The sequence below is a fragment of the Piliocolobus tephrosceles genome, chromosome 17 (assembly GCF_002776525.5).
Source record: "Piliocolobus tephrosceles isolate RC106 chromosome 17, ASM277652v3, whole genome shotgun sequence".
NCBI lineage: Eukaryota > Metazoa > Chordata > Mammalia > Primates > Cercopithecidae > Piliocolobus > Piliocolobus tephrosceles.
The window spans coordinates 54,257,864-54,285,453 of record NC_045450.1 but is presented as its reverse complement, the minus strand read 5'-3'; the positions used below and the strand labels follow the sequence as shown (position 1 = coordinate 54,285,453).

Genomic DNA, 27,590 nt, shown 5'->3' with positions numbered 1-27,590 from the left:
ATTGCGCCACTGCACTCCAGTCTAGGTGACAGAGTGAGACTCTCTCTCTCAAAAAAAAAAAAAAAGATAACTATGTCAGGGGAAGAATACATTTCTTATAAAAATATAGGAAATGAATCTTTTGGTGCTGGAATATTCTGAATAATTTGAGAAGGGTTGTCTACACCCCAGAAATGTGGCAGTATGTATGATTCTTATTTTGCTTAAGCTTTATTAAACAATATTATTAACTCAACTTTTAACAAGTCTTTCCAGTTGCCAGGTCCCATGCTAAGCAATTTGATAATGCATGATATCATTTAACCCTCACAGCAATTAACAGTCTTAGAGGTTTTTGGTATCCCCATTTTACAGATGAGGAATCCCGAAGTGCTGGGATTACATGCATGAGCCACCATGCCCGGCTGATGTATATATTATAAAAGTAATAGATTAGTGCATTCTCAGAAGAGTCCTCTCGCTAGAGTAACCAGAGCTCTCTGACCTTCTCAAGGCCCCTCCTAGTGAGAAAGACTGAGCAGCAAGAACAGAGACTTGTTGTGGTTAAATGTTAACTTGTGTTTATTTCTCTACAACTGCCTGTTGTTTAATTTGGCCAAGTCAGTGAAGATTCTTTCGTAAGCCTGTATGTAATTTCTGAACACCAGACCCGCGACCTTTATACACATGCTAAACATTTATAGAGTGGGAGAGTTCTTTTTTCTCCATCAGTGAGTTAAGTAAATACCAACATCCTCCCCCTTGAAAAAAAGTATTCTTTGATCTACACCAAAGATAAACCAGCAATAATTCACTGACCAGCTGAGGGTTTTAAAGCAGATTATTTGATAAACCTGTTAATTTCAGAGGGCACTGGGGCTTGTTTCTTCCTGATGCTGGGTTTTAAGTCATAAAGTCTTAGCATTCCAGAGATGGAAAGAGAAATTTTAAAATGATCTCATCAAACCCCCTCAATTTAATGGATGAGAAAACTATGAACTCCAGAGAGAGAAAAGGCAGTTTAACTCATAGATGTGTTAACAAAGAACCATACAGAAATGTTTTCTTACACAACAATTCCTGCGGCATTTTAAGCCTTCTGTGGTTATTGCGTTTTGTTTCCTTTATGATCTGGTGATGCAAGGATAGTATTTGGGCCTGGAAATGGAAACCTGTGGACACTAATCCTCAGCTTTGTGCTGACGTCAGAGATATTTGAGAATCGTTGCTGCCCCCTGCTGGAAGTTTAAGATTTAACGGGCTCTCAAGATTATATGGAATTGGCCGGGCGCGATGGCTCACTCCTGTAATCCCAGCATTTTGGGAGGCCGAGGCGGGCGGATCACGAGGTCAAGAGATGGAGACCATCCTGGCTAACACGGTGAAACCCCGTCTCTACTAAAAATACCAAAAATTAGCAGGGTGCGGTGGCGGGAGTCCTGTAGTCCCAGCTACTTGGGAGGTTGAGGCAGGAGAATGGCGTGAACCCGGGAGGCAGAGCTTGCAGTGAGCCGAGATCACACCACCACACTTCAGCCTGGGAGACAGAGCAAGACTCCCTCTCAAAAAAGAAAAAAAAAATTATATGGAATTTTTAGGCCAGGTGTAGTGGCTCACACCTGTAATCCCAACACTTTGGGAGGGCTGAGGTGGGAGGATCAATTGAGGCCATGAGTTTGAAGCCAGCCAGGGCAATATAGCAAGACCCCCTCTCTACAAAAAATACATAAAAATAAAATAAAATAAAAATTTGAACCAGCCTGAAAGGTATAAAGAGAAAAGCAAAATCTTCCCTTCCTAGTTCCATTTTCTAGTTATATATTGCTAGCAATTTTTTAACATTCTTTCACAAATTTTCTATGAATGTATATCTATATGCATATGTATATAATTTTTGTCCATGAGTAGGATAATACTATATACCCTGTTTTGAAAGTTGCTTTTCTTACTTTCTTTCTTTCTTTCTTTCTTTTTTTTTTTTTTTTTGAGACAGAGTCTTGCTCTGTCACCCAGGCTGGAACGCAGTGGCGCAATATCTGCTCACTGCAACCTTCTCCTGGGTTCAAGCGATTCTCCTGTCTCAGCCTCCTGAGTAGCTGGAATTACAGGTGTGTGCCACCACACCTAGCTAATTTCTGTAATTTTAGTAGAGACAGGGTTTCACCATATTGGCCAGGCTGGTCTCGAACTCCTGGCCTCAAGTGATCTGCCTGCCTCCCCCTCCCAAAGTGCTGGGATTACAGGTGTGAGCCACTGCACCCAGCCAATACTAGCTTTTCTCTTTTTTCTTTATTTTATTTTCTTCATTTGGAATAGGTAATACATTCGAAAGATTCCTAAGTTTAAAAAATTGTCTTTTAAATCTTGTCAAAGCAGTATTTAGTGACAAACCTCATTCCTTTTGATGGAGACATAATATTCCATTGCTTGGGTGTATCATACATTATTTATTCAGTTCTCTTTTGATGGATTAAAAAGTACATCTCTGTAAGAATAGGGACTTTATTATAGATAATTGGTTTTTGCTATTCCTGGTAGTGGGACTATGTCAACAGAATGTGTCTAATGAATGAATAGATATTTGCCAACTCTCAAATATTTGTCCATTTCAAAAATGCTGCATTGTTGGGATCTCAAACCTAAGCAAAAGAAAAAAATTGCTGCCCTGAATATCTTTGTGCCTATATTGTTAGCATAGGATGGAGCTAGGAGAAAGCATAGGTTCAAAATGCATGTGAATTTTAAGTTTTAATAGATACTGCCAAATTGTTACTTTTGATAAGGAATATAGTAATTTGATCATTTCCTTACCTGACAGGGCATCAAAACCAGAATCTCCCAGAGAGTTTAATTTAAAATAGCTCCTTTCTGCACACCCCACTCCATGCTAATTCAGCAGGTAGGGGAGGAATCAGAATAGATTCCTAATTTGGCAGTTAGGAGAAGAATCAGAAATACACAAATTTCCCATCGCTGGGGAATCTGTATATATAACGACGCTCCCTCAGGACTGGGAAGGGCCGCATAATCTACCCATTTCTTGCCATGCAGTAGCAGATGGGAATGTGCTCATATAGCCTCATCTTAATAGGGTTACTTACATGTTATTCATTCTATGCTGACCGACTGCCTGCTGAGTGCAAGACCCTTTGCTCCCTCCCAGAGGCAAGACAGAACTGGGGGTGTGGTGTGGATTTCTCCACTCCCATGGGTGGCGATGCTGGGGTGAGTGAGTGAGTTGCTGTACCTGCTGGCCCCTGGCTGGGGGTTGGGAAGGAAGCAGTGTGTGGGTGAAACTCAGGAATCCTGCAGCACTCCAGTGCCCAGAATTTTTTAAAGGCCCAGCCCTGCTCTCAGGGACACGTATCCATGTCTAGCAGAAACGAAGCTGGCACCCCTGCTGGATCTTCTTGGGTGACTTCTACCAGGGGTTCCCTGAAAGCTGGTATGTGAGACAGGGCACAGACCTCTCCCTCTGGGCCCTACTAAACCAGTTAAAATATGCAGATAAAACCCACATGCAAAATGCGCCATCGACAGTCAACAGATGACACTCATAAAAAGAGATGACAGATTTCACCATCATTCACGACCCACCCAAATGTCACATCCTCTGGGCTCTTTCCAGGGCAGCTCCTGTTCCAAGTGGGTGTTGTTTCCATGCACTGCATGGCACTGGAAATACAACAACAAAAGAAAAAACATACTACCTCTGCTCCCAGAGGCTTACTATGTAAAGTGTCTCCTGGCTGCTTTACTGCATGATTCCATCTGATGCTCCCAACCAACAGTGCAGGAAACTCAGAGAATTTAAATAACCAGATAAAAGCCACGCAATTTGTTTAGTAGAGTGGTCTTCACATTTTTTTGCTTACATATTCCATCAAATAATTTTGAAAAACTCTATGTCCCTAGAAACAGGTCTACACATATACAGTTACTTAATTTATAACAAAGCTAGCCCTACAGAGAGTAGGGAAAAGAGTTATTTTTCATAAATGGTGCTAGGATAGCTGGATACCTATATAGAAAAAAAAATGAAATTGGACTCTGCTTCATATAATTTGCAAACATCAAATTCAGGTGGATAAAAGACTAATACGTGAAAGGCAAAAATCTACAACTTTTTAGAAGATAACATAAGCTAATATCTTCATGACTTCTGAATAAGAAAGGATTTGTTAAACAAGCAACTAATAGCACTCACAATGAAAGAAAATGATAGATTCAGCCGGGTGCAGTGGCTCATGCCCATAATCCCAGCACTTCAGGAGGTTGAAGCAGGAGGATCCCTTGAGCCCGGGAGGTTGAGGCTGCAACAACCCAAATGTCTATCAACAGGAGAATGAGTAAATCAATTGTGGCTTTTTTTTTTTTTTTTTTTTTTTGAGATGGAGTTTCGCTCTTGTTGCCCAAGCTGGAGTGCAATGGCACGATCTTGGCTCACTGCAACCTCTACCCAGGTTCAAGTGATCCTTCTGCCTCAGCCTCCTGAGTAGCTGGCATTACAGGAACGCACTACTGCACCCGGCTAATTTTTTTTTTTATTTTTAGTAGAAACAGGGTTTCACCATGTTAGCCAGGTTGGTCTCAAACTCCTGACTTCAGGTGATCTGCTGGCCTCGGCCTCACAAAGTGCTGGGATTACAGGTGTGAGCCACCACCCCCGGCCTAAATTGTGGATTTTTTATACAATGGAACACTACTCAGCTATAAAAAGGAACAACATAGATGAATCTCAAAAACAGTTATGCAAAAGAAGCCAGACACAAAGAGTACCTAGTGTATGATTCTGTTTCTGTGAAGTTCAAGAACAGACAAAACTAACCTAATCTCTGTCATTCTATCTTGGTTAATATCAAATAGATCTGGATTTTAAATCTGATTCAGGCACGTTGGGCGAGTCACTTAACTTTCTAAAGCCTCAGTTTTTTCTTCTCTAAAACTGGCACAATGGCCGGGTGTGGTGGCTCATGCCTATAATCCCAACACTTTGAGAGGCCTAGCCAGGTGGATCATTTAATTCCAGGAGTTCGAGACCAGCCTAGTTAACATGACAAAACCTCATCTCTACAAAATATACAAAAATTAGCTGGGTGCAGTGGCATACACCTGCGGTCCCAATTACTGGGGTTGGGGGGTGCTGAGGCAGGAGACTTGCTTGAACCCAGGAGGCGGAGGCTACAGTGAATCGAGATCATGCCACTGAACTCCAGCCTGGGCAATAGAGGGAGACAAAACAAAAGCTGGCACAGAATTACCTCTTTGTAGGATTTTGGTGCAGACTAAATGAAATAAAGGATGTAAGGCACCCCAGCACACAGTAAGTGATATATAATAAATGTTCTCACTCGCACTCGCTCTCTGCCTTTCTCTCTCTGTGTCCACACCCCCCGCCCCTGCGTGTGTGTGCGTGTATGTGTGTGTGTTTAAGGTAGGGTTTTGCTCTGTCACCCAGACTGGAGTGCAGTGGCGTAATCATAGCTCACTGTAACCTCAAAATCCTGGGCTCAAGCAATCCTCCTGCTTATCAGAACTGAAAAGGTCTGATAATAAAATTATTAAGTAAATCGTGGTTTGTTCATCTTAAGGAATTTTATTCTGTTATGAAGATTTTCCGACCAGCCTCTCAAGTAGCTAGGACTGCAGGCCACCACCATGCCTAGATAATTTTTTATTTAATTTTTTTTTTTTTTTGAGACGGAGTCTCGCTCTGTCGCCCAGGCTGGAGTGCAGTGGTGCGATCTCGGCTCACTACAAGCTCCGCCTCCCGGGTTCACACCATTCTCCTGCCTCAGCCTCCTGAGTAGCTGGGACTACAGGTGCCCGCCACTGCGCCCGACCAATTTTTTGTATTTTTAGTAGAGACGGGGTTTCACCGTGGTCTCGATCTCCTGACCTCGTGATCTGCCCGTCTCGGCCTCCCAAAGTGCTGGGATTACAGGCGTGAGCCACCGTGCCCGGCAATTTGTTAATTGTTTGTAGAGACAGGGTCTTGCTATGTTGTCTTGAACTCCTGGCCTCAAGGAATCCTCCTGCTTTGGCCTTCCAAAGTGCTGGGATTCTAGGTGTGAGCCACCACACCTTGCAAAGAATATATTTTATATAATATATAATTTTATATAATCGTTATTTGCATAAATTTGTGGTTACACCATTATGTTTCTATCTTTTTTCTCCTCTTATATCTTTTATATCTTTTTTATGCTCTTATTATATCTTAAGCATGGAATAATCTTTGGGTACATAGTTATGTATTTATTCTTACTGAGAGGAGAAAATCTTTATTTTATTTTTTTATTTTTATTTTTATTTATTTATTTTTGAGACGGAGTCTTGCTATGTCACTCAGGCTGGAGTGCAGTGGCCGGATCTCAGCTCACTGCAAGCTCCACCTCCTGGGTTCATGCCATTCTCCTGCCTCAGCCTCCCGAGTAACTGGGACTATAGGCTCCCGCCACCTCGCCCGGCTAGTTTTTTGTATTTTTTAGTAGAGACTAACCCGGTTTCACCGGGTTAGCCAGGATGGTCTCGATCTCCTGACCTCGTGATCCGCCCGTCTCAGCCTCCCAAAGTGCTGGGATTACAGGCTTGAGCCACCGCGCTCGGCCATTTTTATTTTTGAGACAGAGTCTCCCTCTGTTGCACAGGCTGGAGTGCAGTGGCACCATCTTGGTTCACTGCAGCCTTCACATCCTAGGTTCAAGCTATTCTTGTGTCTCAGCCTCCTGAGTATCTGGGATTACAGGTGTGCACAACAACTCCCAGCTAATTTTTATATTTTTAGTAGAGATGGCGTTTCCCCACATTAGCCAGGCTGATCTCGAACTCCTGACCTCAGGTGATCCACCCGTCTTGTCCTCCCAAAGTGTAAGCCCATTACAGGCATGAGGCACCACACCTTGTCAGAAAATCTTCATAACAGAATAAAATTTCTTAATATGAACAAACTATGATTTACTTAGTTATAATAAAATTAACTATTTAATAATAATAAAATTATTATCAGATCTTTTCAGTTCTAGTTTTTTCTACTTTATAAGTAATTATGTGATAAAAATCCTTGTACTTACAACTTGTTACTTATTTGTGATTATTCCTGCACGATGACTTTCTTAACAATGGAATTCTTATGGCTGTTGCTGATTTTTTTCTGGATTGCTCTTTAGAAAGGTTGTACTGATTTAACACTCCCACCAGCGCTGGCTGAAAGGGCCTGCTTCACAGTACCTTCCCTGACAATCGGGATTATTAACTTTTTTTTTTTTTTTTTGAGATGGTGTCCCACTTTGTCGCCCAGGCTGGAGTGCAGTGGCACAATCTCGGCTCGAGTCAAGCTCTGCCTCCTGGGTTCACACGTCTGGCCGATTATTAACTTTTAAAACCTTGCTAGTGGAGGCTGGGCACAGTGGCTCACGCCTGTAATCCCAGCGCTCTGGGAGGCCGAGGTGGGCAGATTGACTGAGGTCAGGAGTTCGAAACTAGCCTGACCAACATGGCAAAATCCCATATCTATTAAAAATATAAAAAATTAGCCGGGCGTGGTGGTGGACGCCTGTTTGAGACTCTGTCTCAAAAAAACAAAACAAAAAAACAAACAAACAAAAAAACCAAAAACCTTGCTAGTGGCCAGGTGCAGTGACTCACACCTGTAATCCCAGCACTCTGGGAGGCTGAGGCAGGTGGATCACCTAAGGTCAGGAGTTTGAGACCAGGCTCACCAATATGGTGAAAACCCGTACCTACTAAAAATACAAAATTAACTGAGCGTGGTGGTGCATGCCTGTAATCCTAGCTACTCAAGAGGCTGAGGCAGGAGAATCGCTTGAACCCAGGAGGTGGAGGTTGCAGTGAGCCGAGATCACACCATTGCACTCCAGCCTGGGCAACAAGAGCGAAACTCCGTCTCAAAAACAAAAACAGAAACAAAGAAAAAAGACAAAAAAAAAAAAAAAAAAAGCCTTGGCAGGCCGAGCTTGGTGGCTCGGACCTGTAATCTCAGCACTTTGGGAGGCCTAGATGGGAAGATCGCCTGAGCCCAGGAGTTTCAGACCAACCTGGCCAATATGGCAAAACCCTGTCTCTACAAAATAATAATAATAATAATCATTAGCCAGGTATGGTGGCATGTAACTGTAGTCCCGGCTACTCAGGAGGCTGAGGAAGGAGGATCGCTGGAGCCCAGGAGGTTGAAGGTCAAGGCTGCAGTGAGCCATGATCACACGACTGCACTCTAGCCTGGGTAACAGAGCAAGACCCTGTCACAAAAAAAAAAAAAACCTTGCTAGTTTGATTGGCATGTGTTAGGCAATTTTTTTTTTTTTCTTGAGACGGAGTTCCACTCTTTTCGCCCACGTTCTTGGCTCATTGCAACCTCCACCTTCTGGGTTCAAGCGATTCTCCTGCCTCAGCCTACCAAGTAGCCAGGATTACAGTTGCCCGCTACCATGCCCGGTTAATTTTGTATTTTTAGTAGTTATGCGGTTTTACCATGTTGGCCAGGCTGGTCTTGAATCCTGAACTCAGGTGATCCTCTCACCACAGCCTCCCAAAATGCTGGGATTACAGGCGTGACCCACCGTGCCCGGCCAATTGTTATTATTATTATTATTTTGAGACAGAGTCTCACTCTATCCAAGCTGGAGTGCAGTGGCACCATCTCAGCTTACTGCAACCTCTGCCTCCCAGTTTCAAGTGATTCTCATAGCTTAGCTTCCCAAAGTGCTGGGATTAAAGTCGTGAGCCACTGCACCCAGCACTGTCAGACGTTATTTACAGACCTTATTTCATCTTTATTTTTGAGACAGAGTCTGGCTCTGTTGCCCAGGCTGGAGTGCAGTGGCGCGATCTTGGCTCACTGCAACCTCTGCCTCCCAGGATCAAGCAAAGCAATTCTTCTGCCTCAGCCTCCTGAGTAGCTGGGATTACAGGCTTCCGCTACCACACCCAGCTAATTTTTGTATTTTTAGTAGAGACAGGGTTTCACCATGTTGGCCAGGTTGGTCTCCAACTCCTGACCTCAGGTTATCCACCCGCCTTGGCCTCCCAAAGTGTTGGGATTACAGGTGTCAGCCACAGCGCCCGGCTGGTGTAAGCTGTTTTTATTAACTCATCCAGGACCTGCCTAGAAAGTCTCCTACTCCCCTCTATCAAAACAAACAAACAAACAAACCCCCTCATTTTTCTTTTATTTTTTCAAAATTAAGGTATGACTTACATAAAGTGCACAAATCATAAGTATCCTGCTTGACGGATTTTCTCCTCATTTTTCAAAGTCCCATCATCCTCTGATTATCCCAAACTCATTCTCTTCTTTATCTACCACAAATACCCAACTGTCTCTTTAAGGGAACTTCTTTGAAAGCCGTAAGTGCTTCCTGCTTTTCTGTAATCCCAGCTACTTGGGAGGCTGAGGCAGGAGAATCAATTGAACCCAGGAGAGGAGGTTGCAGTGAGCCGAGATCGCACCATTGCACTCCAGCCTGGGCGACAAGAGCAAAACTCCGACTCAAAAAAACAAACACAAACAAACAAACAAAAAACAGCTTACACTTACTGAGCCATTACCACAAGCTGAGCTCTTCACTAAAGGCATTAGAAATAGCAATTCATTGACTTTTCATATAATTTCCAAGAGGTACCTTCATTATTTGTGCTTGACAGATGTGGAAAGAGGCACAGAGACAGTTAAGGGATTTGTTCAAGGTTACGCAGCTAGCAAGTAGAAGAGTTAGAATTGGCTGGGTTCAGTGGCTCATGCCTGTAACCCTAGCACTTTGGGAGGCTGAAGTGGGCGGATCACTTAAAGCCAGGAGTTCGAGACCAGCCTGGCCAATGTGGTGAAACCCCGTTTCTACTAAAAATACAAAAATTAGCCAGGTGTGGTGGCACACGTCTGTAATCCCAGCTACTCGGGAGGCTGAGGCAGGAGAATCACTTGAACCCGGGAGGCAGAGGTTGCAGTGAGCCATGATCGTGCCACTTCACTCCAGCCTGGGCAACAGAACAAGACTGTCTCAGAAAAAAAAAAGAAGTTAGAATTGAAAGGCAAGTGATTTGGCACCAGGCACAGTAGCTCAACCCTGAAGTCCCCAGCATTTTAGGAAACCAAGGTGGGAGGAGTGCTTGAGGCCAGAAGTTTGAGATCAGCCTGGGCAACACGGCAAGACCCCTAACTCTACAAAAAAAATTTCAAATTACCCAGGCATGGTGGCACATGCTGGTAATCTTAGCTACTTGGGAGGCTGAGGCAGGAGGATCACTTGAGCCCAGGAGTTCAAGGCTGCAGTGAGCATGATTGTGCCACTGCACTCCAACCTGCATTACAGAGTGAAACTGTCTCAAAAAAATTAAAATAAAGGCAGGTAATTTGGCTCCTGGTTAAGGCAAGCAGGCTGGAATGGAAAAGCAGCCATGATCACCAAAGATCAGTCAGACCTAGAGGCCTCTTCTCTCATCCTGGAACGTGGACCTCATGGAACTTTTGGCTTTCCAGGATACTATACATATTATGGTCCTGATATAATTAATTCAAAGGTTCAGCATGGGATTCACATCCTCAAGGACATGGCCATCTACCCTTCTGAGTTGTCTTTGAGTGGCCCCAAACTGGATCTTTGCTGGTTCCAGACTAGTGGGGCTGGTAGGACAACCTTTGAAGCTAGACCAGTTACTGGGCCTCTCAGGAAGAGGCACCCACAACCACCATCCTGAACTAAAGTCTGTGCTGGAGGTTCTCCATTTGGTCAAGTGCCCGTTGGTGAATTCCAAGAGTATCAGACATACCTGAAAGTGACTCAGACCCTCTATGGGACTATGGGTGGTCCTTTTGCTTATTTTTCTAATTGTTCTACAACAAAATGTGTTATTTTTGTGATTACAAAGAGTATATGTCTAGAGGTTTCTGGGTTGCCAGGTGCATTCTATTTCTTGGTATCACACTGGTCTTTGCTTTATAATTATAGTATTTGTTAAAATGCAAATTTGTTTAAAGACTTTCCTCTGTGTATGCTCTTTTCCACAATTTTCAAAGTGTTTAATAAGTTGCACATGTTTGTTTGTTTGTTTGTTTTCTTTTCTTTTTTTTGAGATGGAGTTTCGCTCTTGTTGCCCAGGCTGGAGTGCAATGGCGCGATCTCGGCTCACCGCAACCTCCGCCTCCTGGGTTCAAGCGATTCTCCTGCCTCAGCCTCCCGAGTAGCTCGGATTACAGGCATGCGCCACCACGCCGGCTAATTTTGTATTTTCAGTAAAGATGGGGTTTCTCCATGTTGGTCAGGTTGGTCTCGAACTCCCGATCTCAGGTGATCCACCCGCTTCAGCCTCCCAAAGTGCTGGGATTACAGGCGTGAGCCACTGAGCCCGGCCTGTTTTTCAGTCTCTAATACTCTGTTCCTCGTCCCTAGCATAGTAGCTGTTTTCTGTAAATTCGGAGCCAAGTTGACTGCAAACCCCGCCGGGTTCACGGGCCTGGGCGGCGTGGACTTCAAGCCCCAGGAGGCATTGCGGCCGGCACATCGGGAACTACGGCGTCTGAGAAGGGGGCCGGGCCCTCCGGTCCTTTCCCTCCCAGAAGCCCGCGGGCGGCTCGGAACGCTGTTCCTATCATGGCCGCGGGAGCCGGGACGGCGGGCCCCGCTTCCGGCCCGGGCGTCGTGCGTGACCCGGCGGCGTCACAGCCGAGGAAGCGGCCCGGCCGGGAGGGCGGGGAGGGCGCGCGGCGATCGGACGCGATGGCGGGAGGAGGCGGGAGCAGCGACGGCAGCGGGCGGGCAGCTGGCAGGCGGGCGTCCCGCAGTAGCGGGCGGGCCCGGCGGGGGCGCCACGAGCCGGGGCTGGGGGGCCCGGCGGAGCGCGGCGCGGGGGAGGCACGGCTGGAAGAGGCAGTCAATCGCTGGGTGCTCAAGTTCTACTTCCACGAGGCGCTGCGGGCCTTTCGGGGTAGCCGGTACGGGGACTTCAGACAGATCCGGGACATCATGCAGGGTGAGGGCCGGGCCGGGGGAAGGGGGTTGGAGCGCCGGGGAAGGGGGTCGGGGGGCCCCGAGGGTCGGGACTAGGGGTCGCCCAGCCAACGATGTCTTCTTTGCCAGCTTTGCTCGTCAGGCCCTTGGGGAAGGAGCACACCGTGTCCCGATTGCTGCGGGTTATGCAGTGTCTGTCGCGCATTGAAGAAGGGGAAAATTTAGGTATGGCTATTTTTGTGTTCTTCTCTGGGCTTACTTGCGTAGCGTTTTGTTTTCAAACTTATATCTGGAACTGAAGGATTCCAGGTTAAAGTGCGATAGTTTCCATCAGAGTGGTCTTTTCCATTCTACGATGGGTCTGTTTTCTGGCTCTAGTTTTCTCCGGTTAAGGTTGTCTTGGCTGCTTTTCTGTGTTTTTTTTTTTTTAATCTTCTCCCACCTGTTAATTGCTCACCCCAACTTTGCTCATATCTAAAGTGAGTTATGTTTATGTGGACATCTTTTTTCCCCCATGGTAGAGTGTTTTTCAGAGTAGAAGTACATTTTTCCCCTCTGAATTTAACTTGAAAGCTATTTAACTGTTGTCAGTTTCTTGCCACTCGTATCTGAGGAGGATGGGTGTATTCTGAATTTGAGAGGTAAATGCATGTATTTAAAAGTAATTTTTTTTGCCTGTCTTGACGGGTGTTAAAAAATGGTCACGTTAAATTCATTGATTTGAATTTGGACCCTTATCGTGTATGTCAACCTGTAGCAAATGTGTCAAAAAATTAAATGCAAATCTTACCATATTTGCATGCTCCAGTTCCATAAGTATATATAATTTTTGGACATAACTTTTTTGCTCTTAGAAAAGAGCTTAAAATGGAAACTGTGCTTTGTCCTAGACTGTTCCTTTGATATGGAGGCTGAGCTCACACCACTGGAATCAGCTATCAATGTGCTGGAGATGATTAAAACGGAATTTACACTGACAGAAGCAGTGGTCGAATCCAGTAGAAAACTGGTCAAGGAGGCTGTAAGGCTCTATTTTTATTTCTTTTTTCTTTGACCAAAAATCAGGGGTCTTTGAGGATACAGCACTTACTCTTTCCTGTGTGAGGTAGAGGAAAACAGGAATGGGGAGAGATTGAGCAAGCAAGAAAGCACACACACAGACGTTATCTCTTCAGGTGACCCCTTTCCCAGCCAGGCTTGGGAAGTAATGGCAGGTGCGCAGCTTTTGTGATTTGGGTGGTCTTCCTTGTGGCTTTGGCATTGAAGCACTGACATTTTGGAGGTTATTGCACCATTCGGGAGCACTCTGCAAGGGCCTTAAGTAACTCTGGCCTGGGGTTTGGTCACCCTTGTGTATAATAAACCAAGGAGATAAGCTGGGGCCTTGGAAAATGTGGTACTGACTTTGAGTTCTTTCTGTCTGCAGAAAGAGGGGCTTAGAGAACTTCCCTTTTGAACAGAAAGATTAGAATCAGAGGTGCTGAGATAATGAGCCAGCTAGCAAAATAGTAATGGTAGAAGAATGATAGAAGGTTGGCACAGGCAGTGTTCTTGAATTCAAGGAAAAAGCTAATGGAGTGTCTAGGAATTTGGGATTGTCACTGTGTTGTGGCTCAGGTAGCTTCAAATGGTAGAACTTACTTTAATTTAAAACATAGAAGTGGCTGTGGGAACCAGTCAGAAAAAGATTTTTCTTCCCCCAAAACCAAGGCTGGGGGGTGTGGAAGCAGATGCAGAGGTGAAGATGGAAAACATCAGCTAAGCATTGCCCTGGTGGTAGAAAATAGGGAAATGGTTAAGAAAAGAGCACCCCTAAAAGGATGGAATCCCAAAGATGGGGGTGGGGGAGGAAGAGAAAACCTTGCTTAGCAAGGAAGACTTTCTGTCTCTTGGCTGTGTACAAAGTACTTGGGTATCCTATTGAAAAACAACTGATGTGCATGAGGTGCACATAGTTTTATTTATTCAGTTAAGGACCTTGGGCAGATACTACTTTTATAAGCATTTCTTATAAAAAATGCTTAGATATTAGTCATTTCCAAAGAAGAATAATTCCAAGAATACATTTTTGGTATAGGAAATTCAGGTTTGGGTTTGGGGGGCATATGCCAGAAAAGACATTATCAAGGGAGGAGAAATTCATGCCAGCTTTCAGGATGGTTAAGGATCTTTTGAATGGATACCTGTTCAGAGTAATTCATTTCACTTCTATTAAGTACAGATTGAGTATCCCTCATCCAAAATGCTTGGGACCAGAAGCATTTTGGATTTCAGATTTTTTTCAGATTTTGGAATATTTGCATTAAATTTAGGTTGAGCATCCCAAATCCAAAAATCTGAAATCCAAATGCCCTCAAATCTGAAACTTTTTGAGTGCCAACATGGTGCTCAAAGGAAATGCTCATTGGAGCATTTCAGATTTTGGATTTTCAGATTTAGGATGCTCAACCTGTAGCAACTCCTTTAGACTCAAAGGCTGTAGATTTGCCATCTGACCCCTCTTCTGGAAGAGTCTTTGTGGGCTTTCATCTTTCAGCTGCATATTTTTTATTATTATTATTTACACTCATAGATCTCCTTATTTGGTTGGTTTATTAGGAAAAATCTATTAGAAAAATCTAAGCTCTCTTAAAGTAGTCAGCCATTTTCTTACGTTGACTCTGTTCTGCTTTTCCAATCTCCACCGGGTACTAGATCTTATGCTTATTGTTACTGGGGTGTAACAAATTACTCCAAGACTAAGCAGCTCAAAACAGTTAATATTATCTTTCAATTTCTGAGGATCAGGAGTCTGTTAGTGGTTTAACTGAGTGGTTCTGGCTCAGGGTTTCTCATGAGGTTACAGTCAAGCTGTCAGCTAGGTTTGCAGTCATTTCAAGACTCAACTGCTTCCATACTCACATGGTTGTTAACAAGACTCACTTTCTTACTGGCTGTTGGCTAGACACTTCAGCTCCTGGCCTCTCCACAGATGGGGCTGCTTGCAACATGGCAGCTTTCTTTTCCTAGAGCAAATCATGCAAGAGAGCAAGACCCCAAGGGTGAAGCCTCATTCTTGTATAGTCTCATCTTGGAAGTGACACATTATCTCTTCTGCCATATGCTCTTGGTCATACAGACTAGACTCACTCTGATAGTGTGTGTGAATGGGACTCCGCAAGAGGTGAGGCACATTGGGGGCTGCCTTTGAGGTTGGCAAACACAATTACCTTGATCTCCTAGTTGTTAAATGATATTATGTCATCCACCTCTTCAATTTACTTTGTATAAGTTTCTCATTTAGAGTCACAGAACCTGTTAGTGGTCGTCCTCCTCCTCGGGAAAATTCCACAGACGCCTAGGTTCAGTGAGCCTTATTGATGCATTTAAGCTTTGTAAAGTGCCAAAACAATTTATTTAAAAGTATATTGAATCTTTCGCAAAGTGTATCAAGGAAGTTATTTGTTAAGTTAGAACTCTCAGTGCGTGGTCTAGGGATCTCTGGAGGTCTCCAGGACCCTTTCAGAGAGGCCATGAGGTCAAAACTGTGTTCATAAACAGAACCAAAACATTATTTGACTTTTTCAGTTCATTGGCATTTGCATCGATGGTGCAAAAAGCAAGGATGAGTAAAATGGGTGATTACTTAGCATGATCAAGATGGTAGTAATTGTACTAGTAGTCATTTTATTCTTCACTGCCATAATTTTTTAAAAACCACCGATTTTAATTAAGAATGTTAGTTACAGTTGGCCGGGTGCGGTGGCTCAAGCCTATAATCCCAGTGCTTTGGGAGGCGGAGGCGGGTGGATCACGAGGTTAGGAGATCGAGACCATCCTGGCTAACGTGGTGAAACCCCGTCTCTACTAAAAATACAAAAAATTAGCTGGACGTGGTGGCGGGCGCCTGTAGTCCCAGCTATTCTGGAGGCCGAGGCAGGAGAATGGCGTGAACCTGGGAGGCGGAGCTTGCAGTGATCTGAGATCACGCCATTGCAGTCCAGCCTGGGCAACAGAGTGAGACTGTCTCAAAAAACACAAAAAACAAAAAGCACAAAGTGTTAGTCATAGTTGTTTAAAAGCCCAGAACTCCCATTAAAAAAAAATTTTTTTAAACAGAAAGAATGTCTGTGGTAAAGCGGCAAAAACTGGATTAATTTTATTAACGCTGGAGCCATGAGTAAACATCTTTTCAGTATTTTGTGTGATGAAGTAGAAAGTATGGGCCAGGTGCAGTAGCTTATACCTGTAATCCCAGCACTTTGGGAGGTTGATGTGAGCGGATTGCTTGAGCCTAGGAGTTCCAGACCAGCCTGGGTAACACAGTGAAACCCTGTCTCTACAAAATTACAAAAAATTAGCCAGGTGTGGTGGTGTGCACCTGTGGTGCCAGCTACTTGGGAAGCTGAGGCAGAAGGATCGCCTGAGCCCAGGAGATGGAGGTTGCAGTAAGCTGATATCACACCACTGTACTCGAGCCTGGACAACAGAGTGAAGACCCTGTCAAAAAAAAAAAAAAAAGAGGAAGTATGCCTAAAATGTTTCTGCCACATACCAAAACATGATGGTTACCAGGAAAAGTACTTGTGTTGTTATTAGAGTTGCATGCTGAACTAGCTGCTTTTTTTATGGAATACTATTTTACCTGAAAGAACAACTGACAAATTATAGTTGTTCACACTTGGGTATTTGGCAGTCATTTTCTTGAGAATGAGTAAAGCAAACCTATCACATAAAACAAGTGACAGTATTTGTTGCCAATGATAAAGTTTAAGCTTTCAAGTGAAAAATAGAATTTTGGAAAACTTGTATTTGTGTGCTTGATAGCTTCCCAATACTTAGTCTTTTCTGAAGATTGGCAATATTAACAACTGACATTTAAAAAATATTTTTAGACTGGGCATGGTGGCTCATGCCTGTAATCCCAGCACTTTGGGAGGCCAAGGTGGGTAGATCACCTGAGGTCAGGAGTTTGAGACCAGACTGGCCAACATGGTGAAACCTCATCTCTAGTAAAAATACAAAAAAAATTAGCCAGGCATGGTGATAGGCACCTGTAATCCCAGCTACTCGGGAGACTGAGACAGGAGAATTGCTTGAACCCGGGAGTGGGAGGTTGCCATGAGCCAAGATCGTGTCACTGCACTCCAGCCTGGGCGACAGTGAGACTTCATCTCAGAAAAAAAAAAAATTAATGAATGTGCCAACATTTGAAGATCTTCGTAACTCAGTGAACCGGTATTTTCCAGATGACCAATGCATGCTATTACAAAATCATTCATAGATGAAAGATCTATTTAAACTACAAGATAGACTGATGAATTTATTTTTTATTTTTTATTTTTTTTGTTTTGAGACGGCGTCTCTCTCTGTCACCCAGACTGGAGTACAGTGGCACGATCTTGGCTCACTGCAAGCTCTGCCTCCTAGATTCAAGCAGTTCTCCACCTCAGCCTCCCGAGTAGCTGGGATTACAGGCGCCCACCACCACACCTGGCTAAGTTTTGTATTTTTAGTAGAGATGGGTTTTCACCATCTTGGCCAGGCTGGTCTTGAACTCCTGACCTCATGATCTACCCACCTTGGCCTCCCAAAGTGCTGGGATTACAGGAGTGAGCCACCACACCCGGCTGACTGATGAATTTTAATGTGACAGATTAAGAAAAGTTTACTTACTACGGTTTTGTGTAGAATCAAACAAGAGTAGCCACTGTTTTCTGAAAAAGCTATTAAAGTACTCCTCCATTTTCAACTTCATATGTGTATAAAGCCAGATTTTTAAAAATGCCTTTACCACGGGTGGGGCATGGTGGCTCACGCCTGTAATCTCAGCAGTTTAGGAGGCTAAGATGGGTGGATTACTTGATGTCAGAAGTTTGAGGCCAGACTGGCCAATATGGTGAACCCTGTCACTACTAAAAATACAAAAATTAGCCAGGTGTGGTGGCACGAGTCTGTAATCCCAGCCTCTCGGGAGGCTGAGGCATGAAAATTGCTTGAACCCAGGAGGTGGGGAGGCTGCAGTGAGCTGAGATCACACCACTACACTCCAGCCTGGGCGACAGAGCAAAACTCTGTCTCAAAAAAAAAAAAAACCCTCTACCGAAACAACACATCACAACAGATTGAGTACAGAAGCAGTTATGAGAATCTAGCTATCTTCTATATTAAACCAGATATTAAAGAGATTTTCAAAATGAAAAACAATGCTACTCTTCTCATTAAACTTTTATCTTAGTAAATGCCGTAATTTTTCATAAAGATGTCATTTATGTTACCCTGTAATGAGTTATTGTTATTTTTTAATGAATTAATAAATATTTAAAATTTTCTGTTTTATGTTTCTAATACAGTGAATATCAACTAATATAACCTACATAAACAGAAAGCTCTTTGAAGGTCTGCATTAACATTTTAAGAGGAACATAAAAGAATCCTGAGACCAAAAATTTGAGACCTGCTTTTGCAAGCTGTTAATTATATCAAGACTATATTTGTTTTCTCTTCATAACTAAAGGAGAGATTGATCAATTAGGTTTCTTTGGAGAACAAGGGATAGCAACACATATAGCATGTCCATGAAGCATTTACTTGTTGCTTTTTACTGTGCAATATTCTCCCCTGCACCTTTGACAACAGCAGCTTGATGTTCTTTGAGGGCCTTACTGCATTTGGGGTGCTTGTATATCAGATACACTCTTTTAGAACTTTAATTTTTGAAACAAAAATATTTGTTGAGGCTTTTTAAACATTGCTACTTCCCAGAACAGCCTTGCTTCTTTTTGCATCTTTATTCTTCAGTTCTTTGAGTTTTGGTCGTCTTCTCTTCCTCTGTTAATATATGTGCTTTCTGTATTTCTTCCCAACATAAACCTACCTCACCTATTTTGAAAATCTTTTATTTAATTTACCCAGAGACCACTGATCTTGCTTATTCCTTAAAAACCTTAACAAATACGTAAGAGAAGAAACTATACTTAATCTTTTTTTTTTTTTTTTTTTTTGAGACAGAGTCTTGCTCTTTTGCCCAGGCTGGAGTGCAGTGGTATAATCTTAGCTCACTGCAAGCTCTGTCTCCGGGATTCACGCCATTCTCCTGCCTCAGCCTCCCGAGTAGCTGGGACTACAAGTGCCCGCCACCACACCCGGCTAATTTTTTTGTATTTTTGGTAGAGACAGGGTTTCACCGTGTTAACCAGGATGGTCTCGATCTCCTGACCTCGTGATCCCCCCGCCTTGGCCTCCCAAAGTGCTGGGATTACAGGCGTGAGCCCCCGCGCCCGGCCTGAAGCTATACTTATTTCTGAGAATTGCCAGGTGAAAAAGCAGTGATTCATCTTTTTAAATTTTTTCCCCCACAGGAAACTAATAAATAGTTTTAAAAGATAAGCTCATAGCACAACCTTTGAAGCAGACTTCTGCATTTCAATTTGAAAGCATTCATATTTCCTTTCTTGTTTCACACATTAAATATAGAAGGATATGTGTTCCAATTCTGGGGAACATAGAGTAAACATACTCTCTTCTGTCTCTCCCTCTTAATGTAATTATAAGTCTTGGACAGAATGCATGGAGTAGCTATCTGAGGATTCTATCTGGAAATAGGCATATGGGGAAGGAGACCAGAATTTGAAGTTCCACCAAACCAGTGATGAATAGTTTACCATTTTTTCCTTCTCTGGTATCACCCAGCCCAGCCTCAAAGGCAATCTGAAACCTGGAAATTCTCTCCAGATGTGAACGGAAAGAGCACCAAGAGAAGCTTTCTCTTTCTGGTCTGAGGGGTAAGGAAGGATCTCTTAAGGGTCAGAGATGGTGAAAGAAATCCCAATTTTTTCTCTTTTTTCCCTTCTTTCTTGCCCTGGCCCCCAGGCAGTACTATCCTGGTGGCAGCAGCTGCCTAGCAATGACAGTGGCAACAGGGAAGGCACCTAAAACTGAGGGAGGAGAACTCTTTTTCTCACCAAAGGGGCTGTGATTCCCAGAACATGGAACAAATTCCATAGCCTTCTTCCATTGTCTGTCCTGCTGCTTGGCCCTGGATGCAGATGCAGTTAGTGTGTGACAGAGTGGGGAAAACCAAAGTCCAGGAATGCAAGGCTGCTTCACTATATTTGAAAATCAATCAGTGTAGTCCACCATATTAAGAGAGAAACCGTATGATCGTATAAATTGATGCTGAAATTAACAAAATTCAACATTAGTTCATGATAAAAACACTTAGCAAACTAGGAATGAAGGGAACTTCCTCAACCTGATGAAAGGTGTCTACAAAAAGCCCACAGCTGATGTTCTTAATGGTAACAATTGGAGTGGTCACCACTTGTATTCAACATCATACTGAAAGACCTAACCAGTGCAATAAGGCAAGGACGAAAAAGCATACAGAATGGAGAGGAAATAATAAAATTATTTCTTTTTGCAGATGGCAGGACTATGTAGAGATCCCATGAAGTATACAAAAAAAAAAAAAAAAAAAAATCCTGTAAGTTTAGCAAGACCAACCCGAAAATCAGTCATAACATCACATAAAAACAGCATTTTAAAGTAAGAAAGGAAAAGTCAGTCATATTTCCATATACTAGCATTGATCAATTCAAAATGAAGTTACCAAAACATTGCCATTTACAATGGCTCCAAAACAGAAGGAAAAATAAATACATGTAAGTCTAGCAAAATGTGAAGGAACTGTATGTGGAAACATGTAAAATGCTGATGAAAGTAAGGCCAGGCATGGTGGCTCACACCTGTAATCCCAGCACTTTGGGAGGCTGAGGTGGGCAGATCATGAGGTCAAGAGATTGAGACCATCCTGGCCAACACAGTGAAACCCTGTCTCTATTAGAAATACAAAAATTAGCTGGGTGTGGTGGTGTGCGCCTGTAATCCCAGCTACTTGGAAGGCTGAGGTAGGAGAATCGCTTAAACCCGGGAGGTGGAGGTTGCAGTGAGCTGAGATTGCGCCAGTGCACTCCAGGGTGGTGACAGAGGAAGACTTCATCTCAAAAAAGAAAAAAAAAGAAATTAAGACTGAATGAAAAGACATACCATGTTCACGGATTGGAAGACATGAATTAAGATGTCACTTATCTCCCATTGATCTATAGAGTTAATACAATTCTAGTCACAATCTCAGCAGGATTTTCTTTTCTTTTTTTTTTTTTGAGATGGAGTCTTGCTCTGTTGCCCACGCTGGAGTGCAGTGGCACAATCTCAGCTCACGGCAACCTCCATCTCCTAGGTTCAAGCGATTCTCATGCTTCAGCCTCCTGAGGAGCTGGGTTTACAGGTGCGTCCCATGACACCTGGCTAATTCTTGTGTGTTTTTAGTAGAGATGGGGTTTCACCATGTTGGCCAGTCTGGTCTCAAACTCCCAACCTCAGGCGATCCGCCCGCCTCAGCCTCCCAAAGTGCTGGGATTACAGGCATGAGCCATCACACCCAGCCTAGCAGGATTTTCTTTTCTTTTCTTTTCTTTTCGAGACGGAGCCCTGCACTGTCGCCCAGGCTGGAGTGCAGTGGCGCGATCTTGGCTCACTGTAAGCTCCACCTCCTGGGTTCACACCATCCTTCTGCCTCAGCCACCTGAGTAGCTGGGACTACAGGCGCCTGCCACCGTGCCTGGCTAACTTTTTTTTTTTTTTGTATTTTTAGTAGAGACAGGATTTCACCGTGTTAGCTAGGATGGTCTTGATCTCCTGACCTCATGATCCACCTGCCTCGGCCTCCCAAAGTGCTTGCTGGGATTATACATGTGAGCCACTGCACCCGGCTAGGATTTTCTTTCTTTTCTTTGTCTCTCTGTGTGTGTGTGTGTGTGTTTTTTTTTTTTTTTTTTTTTTTTTTTTTTTTTTTTTTAAATAAGACAAGGTCTCACTCTGTCACCCGGGCTGGAATGCCGTGGCATGATCATGGCTCACTGCAGCCTTCACCTCCTGGGCTCAGGTGCTCTTCCTACTTTACCCTCTAGAGTAACTGGGACCACAGGCATGTGCCACTTTGCCTTGCTAATTTTTTTTGTTTTTGGTAAAGATGGAGTCTCCCTATGTTCCCATGTTGCGCAGTCTGGTCTTGAACACCTGGGCTCAAGTGATGTTCCTACCTCAGCCTTCCAAAGTGCTGTGATTACAGATTTGAGCCACCCTGTCTGGCCTCAGCATGATTTTCTATAGATGCAGAATGACTGATTCTAAAATTTGTATGGAAAGGCAAAGTAATTAAAATAACCAAAAAGTGTTATATTGAAAGGAAAAGTTGAACTCATACTACCCAATTTTAAGAATTATGAGAAAGTTACAGTACTTATGACTATAGAGATTAGTGGAACAGAAGAGAGCATGTAAAAACAGACTCACACAAATATGACTAATTGATTTTTGACAAAGATGTGAAAGCTATTCAATGGGAAAGGGATAGTCTTTTCAACAAATGTTGTTGAAACAATTGAATGTCCATATGCAGAAATGAACTTTGACGGTAAGCTCAGATCTTGTACAAAAATTAACTCAAAATTATAATCTAAATGTAAAATGTGAAATCATAAAACTTAGAGGAAACATGAAGGAATCATTATGTCCTGGAGTTAGGCAAAAAAATCTTAGATAAGAATTTAAAAACATTCCTAAGAAGAAAAATTGATATATAGGACTTAATCAAAATTTTAAACTTTTGCTCTGAGAAAAACACTGCCAAGAGAATGGAAAAGCAACCTATAGGTTGGGAGAAAATATTTACAAATCACACCTGACAAAGAACTGGTGTCCAGAGTATATAAAGAGCTCTCAAAAGAAATGAACCTATACAACCCTAGTTTTAAATGGGCAAAAGGCTCACCAAAAAGAATATAGATGACAAAAAAAAAGTTACGTGAAAAGATGTTCAACATTATTTACTCATTAAGGAAATACAAATTAAAACCACAGTAGATTCAAATACTGATTAGAATGGCTGAACTTTAAAAAATGCTGATAGTGGGACCTGGTGTCACATGCCTGTAATCCCTACTACTTGGGCACCTGAGGTGGGAGGATTGCTTGAGGCCAAGAGTTTGAGTTCAGCCTGGGTGATATAGACCCTATCTCAAGAAAAATCAATAAAAAAATACTAACTCTAAAAAGTGCTAGTTACATATTTCAAAACATCGTGTTGTATATAAGTATGTACACTTTTTGGTTGTTTTTAAAATAGAGATGGGATCTCATTATGTTGCCCACGCTGGACTTGAACTCCTGGGCTCAAATGATCCTCCTACCTTGGCCATTTAAAGTGCTGAGATCATAGGCATGAGCCACCACACTCAGCCTATGTTTTAAAAAGCACTAGTGAGGATGTGGAACAACTGGAACTCTCATACATTGCTGATGGGAATGCGAAATGATACAGCTACTCCAGAAAGTAGTTTGGCCATTTCTTATTAACACATTTTCCATAAGACCATGCAATCCTATTCTTGGGTATTTACCTTAGAGAAATGAGAAGTTCTATTCATATCAAAACCTGTACATGAATGTTTTAGCATCTCTATTTATAATAACCATAAATTGCAGACATCTCAAATGTCCTTCAGTGGATGAATGTATAAACTATAGTACATTCATGGAATGGAATACTGCTCAACAACAAGAAAAAGTGAACTATTGACAGCGCACCAACATGGATGGACCTTAAAGGCATTATACAGTGTGAAAGGAGGCAAGCTCAAGACTACATCCTTTAAAAAAAAGTCCTACATACTTAGGGCTTTTTTGTTGTTGTTTTTTGAGACGGAGTCTCTCTCTGTTGCCCAGGCTGGAGTGCAGTGGTGCAATCTCGGCTCACTGTAGCCCCGCTCTCCCAGACCCAAGTGATGCTCCTACCTCAGCCTCCTGAGTAGCTGGGACCACAGGCACACACCAACATGCCTGGCTAGGTGGTTTTTTTGGGGGGAGAGACAGAGTCTCCCTGTGTTCCCCAGGCTGGTCTCAAACTCCTGAGCTCAAGTGATCCTCCCACCTTGGCCTCCCAAAGTGTAGGAATCCAGTTGTACAGTTGTAAGCTACCACACCCAGCCAGCTTGCCTTTTTTTGTATGGTGGTCTTTTTAAAGAATCTGTGTCTCTCTCAGACAGGATTTGAGGTAGCTGCTTTATTCTATCATATAACTATAGATACTCCCAATTTTTTCTTGGCTCTTCTAATTTTTAAAAATGTTCATGTATGTTATAACTTCCTTGTAAATGTTCAGTCACTGTTATTTTTCCTCTGTATATTCTCTTGAGGTTTCTTTATGGAAGGACTCCTCTTTCTCTCTGAGACTGATGACACCTTATCTTACCTGGAACTTTGCCCTTTTTATTTGCTGCTTGTGAATGACCCGGGTTTGTTGGCTTCAGTAGTTCCCTAGGTGCTTTAATGGAAGTTGCCAGCTGGGGTTTATGGTACTAAGGGGTTGTCCTTTCATTCTCCTACAGAACTGGCCTCAGGCCTTTCCAGAATGGAACTAGCAGAACTCTGTAGTCAGCAAATCCCTTTTTTTCCCCCTACACTATATCCTCCCTCCCTCATCCCCCCCTTGCTTTAAAGCTTTTGCATCCAAAAAGAACAGAATCAATTGTTCTGGGGACCTGAAATTACTGGGACCTAGAATGACTCCTGTCCATTGCGTCTTTCCTCAGGAGTCCCTATTGAAATTGGTTAAATGGTCTGTAATCCAGGGGATCAGATTTTGCTCTATCAGCCATGTAACAAAAGCCATTGTATTGTTGAAAAGCGACTACCTTACAAGCAGAAAGAGACAGCTTCCAGTGGTTCACAACACTTGAACAATAATTGTTAGGTAGTTTTTTGTTTTTTTTTGAGATGGAGTTTTGCTCTTGTTGCCCATGCTGGAGTGCAGTGGCGTGATCTCGGCTCACTGCAACCTCCACCTCCCGGGTTCAGGCAATTCTGCTTCAGCCTCCCGAGTAGCTGGGATTACAGGCATGCGCCTCCACACCCAGAAAATTTTGTATTTTCAGTAGAGATGGGGTTTCTCCATGTTGGTCAGGCTGGTCTCGAACTCCCGACCTCAGATGATCCACCCGCCTTGGCTTCCCAAAGTGCTGGGATTACAGGTGTGAGCCACCGTGCCTGGCTTAATAATTGTTAGTTTTTAAGTACAGGAATTTGATATAATGTGAAAGAAAGTTATTTTGATGTTTGATATTCTGATTACACCTGTCATTACAAAAGTAAAAAAAGGTTTTTCCCCTCCTTTTTAGGCTGTCATTATTTGTATCAAAAACAAAGAATTTGAAAAGGCTTCAAAAATTTTGAAAAAACATATGTCCAAGGACCCCACAACTCAGGTAAATTTGATACATTTTTGCTCCTGTGACTTACATTCATCTCATTGCTTTTTAGGGGGAAGCAAGGAAAGGGTTCTTGGTCAGGAATATTACCTAAATATTCTCCTTTCAACATGTAACACCTGCAGCAAGCTATCTTTTATATCCAAGATAACTCACTATAAGATTGACTTTTCAAAATTTAGTTTTCATTAGAGAAATTTACATAAATTCTTCACTTGCCTCATTTCTCTCTGGTTTATAACAGACCATTGATTTAAATGATCAGCACCAGGTATGGAGCTGACAAATGTTGTAATGCTTCTAACTTTATTTACATTAAATGTTGATCCTGCAGATGTGAGGAAGCTTCTTTGGTGAGGACATAGCACCTGTTTCCTGGTGTCAAAAGTTCTGTTGGTCCCCTGCTTTTATTTTTTCTTCTTCCTTTTTATTCATTTTTTAAAAAAATTTTTTTGAGGCAGAGTCTCGCTCTGTTGCTCAGGCTGGGGTGCGGTGGTGCAATTATAGTTCACTGCAGCCTCAACTTCCTGAGCTCACGCAGTTCTTCCACCTCATCCTCCCCAGTAGCTGGGTTCACAGCTGCATGCCACCACACGTGGCTAATTTTTAAATTTTTTTATAGAGACAACGTCTCTTTACGTTGCCCAGGCTGGTCTGGATCTCCTGAGCTCAAGTGATCCAGCCACCTCGGCCTCCCAAAGTGCTGGGATTACATGAATCATCATGCCCAACCATTTCTTCTATATACTTTTTTTTTTTTTTTTTTGATGGAGTCTTGCTCTGTTGCCCAGGTTGGAGTACAGTGGCTCAATCTTGGCTCACTGCAACTTCCATCTCCCAGGTTCAAGCAGTTCTCTTGCCTCAGCCTCTGGAGTAGCTGGAGTTACAGGCGTGTGCCTTCATGCTGGGCTAATTTTTTTGTGTTTTTAATAGAGACGGGATTTTAGCATGTTGGCCAGGCTGGTCTCAAACTCCTGACCTCAAGTGATCCGCCTATCTCAACCTCCCAAAGTGCTGGGATTACAGGTGTAAGCCACTGCACCTGGCCTCTATATAAATTTAAATTTTATTATTTGAAAAGGTAATACATGTACATAATACAGAATTCAAAAGGTATAACAAAAGAGTTTGGTGAAAATTCTCTCTGACCCTCGGCCATCTTCTTCCCTTCAGAGGCAACCAGTTTCTTCTTTTTTTTTTTTTCTTTTATCCTTTCAAAGATCCTCTATGCATATGCAAGCAAATTGTGTGTGTGTCTGTGTGTATACAGACATCCACGTATATCCATTTTCCCCATTCTCATACACACACATCATAGCATATCCTACACACTAATGTGAACACTTTTCTAAATTGCTTTTTTCACTTAATATTGTATCTTGGAATCATTCTGTGTTAGCACATGAGGAACTTCTTCATCTGTCTTTTATAGCTGCGTAGTAACCTGCTGTGGCTGAACCTGATTTATTGACCAATCCTTTGTGTTGGGCTTCCCTTCCTGTATGTGTGCCAGTGATTTGCGTTGACGGCATTGCAGAAGTTCTCATAGTGTCTGTCTCATCTCATCATCATTGAATTTTTACTGGAGTTCTGCTTTCTCATGTTGCAAATATCGGTCCATTGTATAGAAGCTGAGAAATGACCTCCTGAATATTATTCGAGAAAAGAACTTGGCCCATCCTGTCATCCAGAACTTTTCCTACGAGACCTTCCAGCAGAAGATGCTGCGCTTCCTGGAGAGCCACCTGGATGACGCCGAGCCCTACCTCCTCACGGTGCGCCTTGGCCCTTCTCCCATAACCATGGTGTGCCCTTGAGGATGTGCAGGGAATCAGAATATCTGAAGTGGAAAGAGTTGATGTGTGAAAAAGACATTGAATTGTGTGTGCTAGCTTTCTTAATTAAATGCCTTAAAAATGCAAAAGCAGGCCTGGCGCAATGGCTCACGCCTGTAATCCCAGCACTTTGGGAGGCCCAGGTGGGTGGATCACCTGAGGTCAGGAGTTCGAGAACAGCCTGAACAACATGGTGAAACCCCATCTCTACTAAAAATATAAAAATTAGCTGGACATGGTAGCAGGCACCTGTAATCCCAGCTACTTTGGAAGCTGAGGCAGGAGAATCGCTTGAACCCAAGAGATGGAGATTGCAGTGAGCCAAGATTGCGCCATTGCACTCTAGCCTGGGCAGCAGAGTGAGATTCCATCTCAAAAAATAAATAAATAAAAATACAAAAGCATAGATACTGGGAGAGGCAAATGGAACACACCTGGTCTCCCTCATCTGTCATTTTTATCTCCTTTATACATGGTTAATCTGCCATGCCTGAAGTAGAACATTC

General features: G+C 43.0%; 1 protein-coding gene across 2 annotated transcripts in view; it reads left to right on the top strand.

Moving 5' to 3' along the window:
* The first annotated feature begins 11,548 nt into the window (after positions 1-11,548).
* The window catches only part of TERF2 (telomeric repeat binding factor 2), a 32,106-nt gene continuing 16,064 nt past the window's right edge, over positions 11,549-27,590 (top strand). Inside the window, exons 1-5 of one of the 2 annotated variants that reach the window (XM_023210292.3) lie at positions 11,549-11,964; positions 12,072-12,167; positions 12,833-12,963; positions 25,160-25,246; positions 26,878-27,024. In XM_023210292.3, the coding sequence (XP_023066060.1) occupies positions 11,586-11,964; positions 12,072-12,167; positions 12,833-12,963; positions 25,160-25,246; positions 26,878-27,024 (840 nt within the window). In that variant the 5' untranslated portion in view covers positions 11,549-11,585. The remainder of the gene's footprint in view (positions 11,965-12,071; positions 12,168-12,832; positions 12,964-25,159; positions 25,247-26,877; positions 27,025-27,590) is intronic. The other variant, XM_023210291.1, reaches the window with a different exon arrangement.